The sequence below is a fragment of the Eimeria tenella genome, genomic scaffold, assembly GCF_000499545.2.
Source record: "Eimeria tenella Houghton genomic scaffold, Eth_scaff1835, whole genome shotgun sequence".
NCBI lineage: Eukaryota > Apicomplexa > Conoidasida > Eucoccidiorida > Eimeriidae > Eimeria > Eimeria tenella.
In genome coordinates this window covers 3,543-4,512 of record NW_013541670.1, presented here as the reverse complement: position 1 = coordinate 4,512, position 970 = coordinate 3,543, and the positions used below count along the sequence as shown (strand labels likewise).

At 42.1% G+C, this 970-nt stretch overlaps 1 protein-coding gene across 1 annotated transcript in view; it reads right to left on the bottom strand.

Moving 5' to 3' along the window:
• Nucleotides 1-391: 391 nt before the first annotated feature.
• Nucleotides 392-970, bottom strand: part of ETH_00042200 (uncharacterized protein) — a gene marked incomplete at both ends in the record, with an annotated part of 4,083 nt that continues 3,504 nt past the window's right edge. Inside the window, 2 exons of the mRNA XM_013373951.1 lie at nt 392-514; nt 722-823. Of these exons, the coding sequence (XP_013229405.1) occupies nt 392-514; nt 722-823 (225 nt within the window). The remainder of the gene's footprint in view (nt 515-721; nt 824-970) is intronic.

Sequence of the window (970 nt, the reverse complement as noted above, 5' to 3'; positions counted from 1 at the left end):
AGCAGCAGCAGCAGCAGCTGCTGCTGCTGCTGCTGCTCTTGCTGCTGCTGCTGCTGCAGTGGGGTGTATGCACAGCTCACCGCGTGGGCCGTCTCCAGCTGTCTCCTTTCTCCCAAAAACTTTTTTGAAATATTTTTTATTTCCAATTGAGTACAGCGCAGCTCTTGGGACTGCAGCAGCAGCAAATAAATAAATAAATAAATAAATAAATAAATATAGTTAATTAATTAATTAATTAATTAATTAGTTAATAGTGGTAGGAAATGGTATAAGGAGGCAAACAAACTGGCATATGAAGAATAGAAATAAATAGAAAATGAACGAACAAATAAAACAAACGCAAAAAGAATAATAGATAAATAAATAAATAAATAAATAAATAAATAAATAATTAAATAATTAAAAGGAAACAATTCAAAGTGCTGCTGCTGACCTGCTGCTGCGCCTGCCGCTGCGCGCCCTGCAGCTGCAGCTGCAGCTGCCGCTCCGACTCGGAGCTTTTCTGCTGCACTTCCTGAGGCCCAAACCCTAAACCCTAAACCCTAAACCGTAAACCCTAAACCTTAAACCCTAAACGCTAAACCCTAAACCCTAGGCCCGGGGTGGTGCAGCTGAGAACATCAACGCGCGCGAGCTAAAAACCCTAACTTGGCGCACGCCATCCCAAACCCTTACTAAACGCCAAACCCTAAACCCTAAACCCTAAACCCTAAACCCTTGCCTGTACAAAGAGGTCCTTCTGCAGAATTTGTTCCTCAAGGATTTTAATTTGCTGCCGCAGCGACTCGGCTGTCTGCCCTTCGCCGTCGCGCGCTGTCTCCGCCTAAATTAAAAATAAATAAATGAATAAATAAATAAATATTAAACAAATAAATAATAAATAAATAATAAATATATTTCAGAAACTTGAAAGCCAAAATGCTGCTGAGAAAGACTGCAGCTGCGAGCACGGGGAGCCCCGCACAGTGCC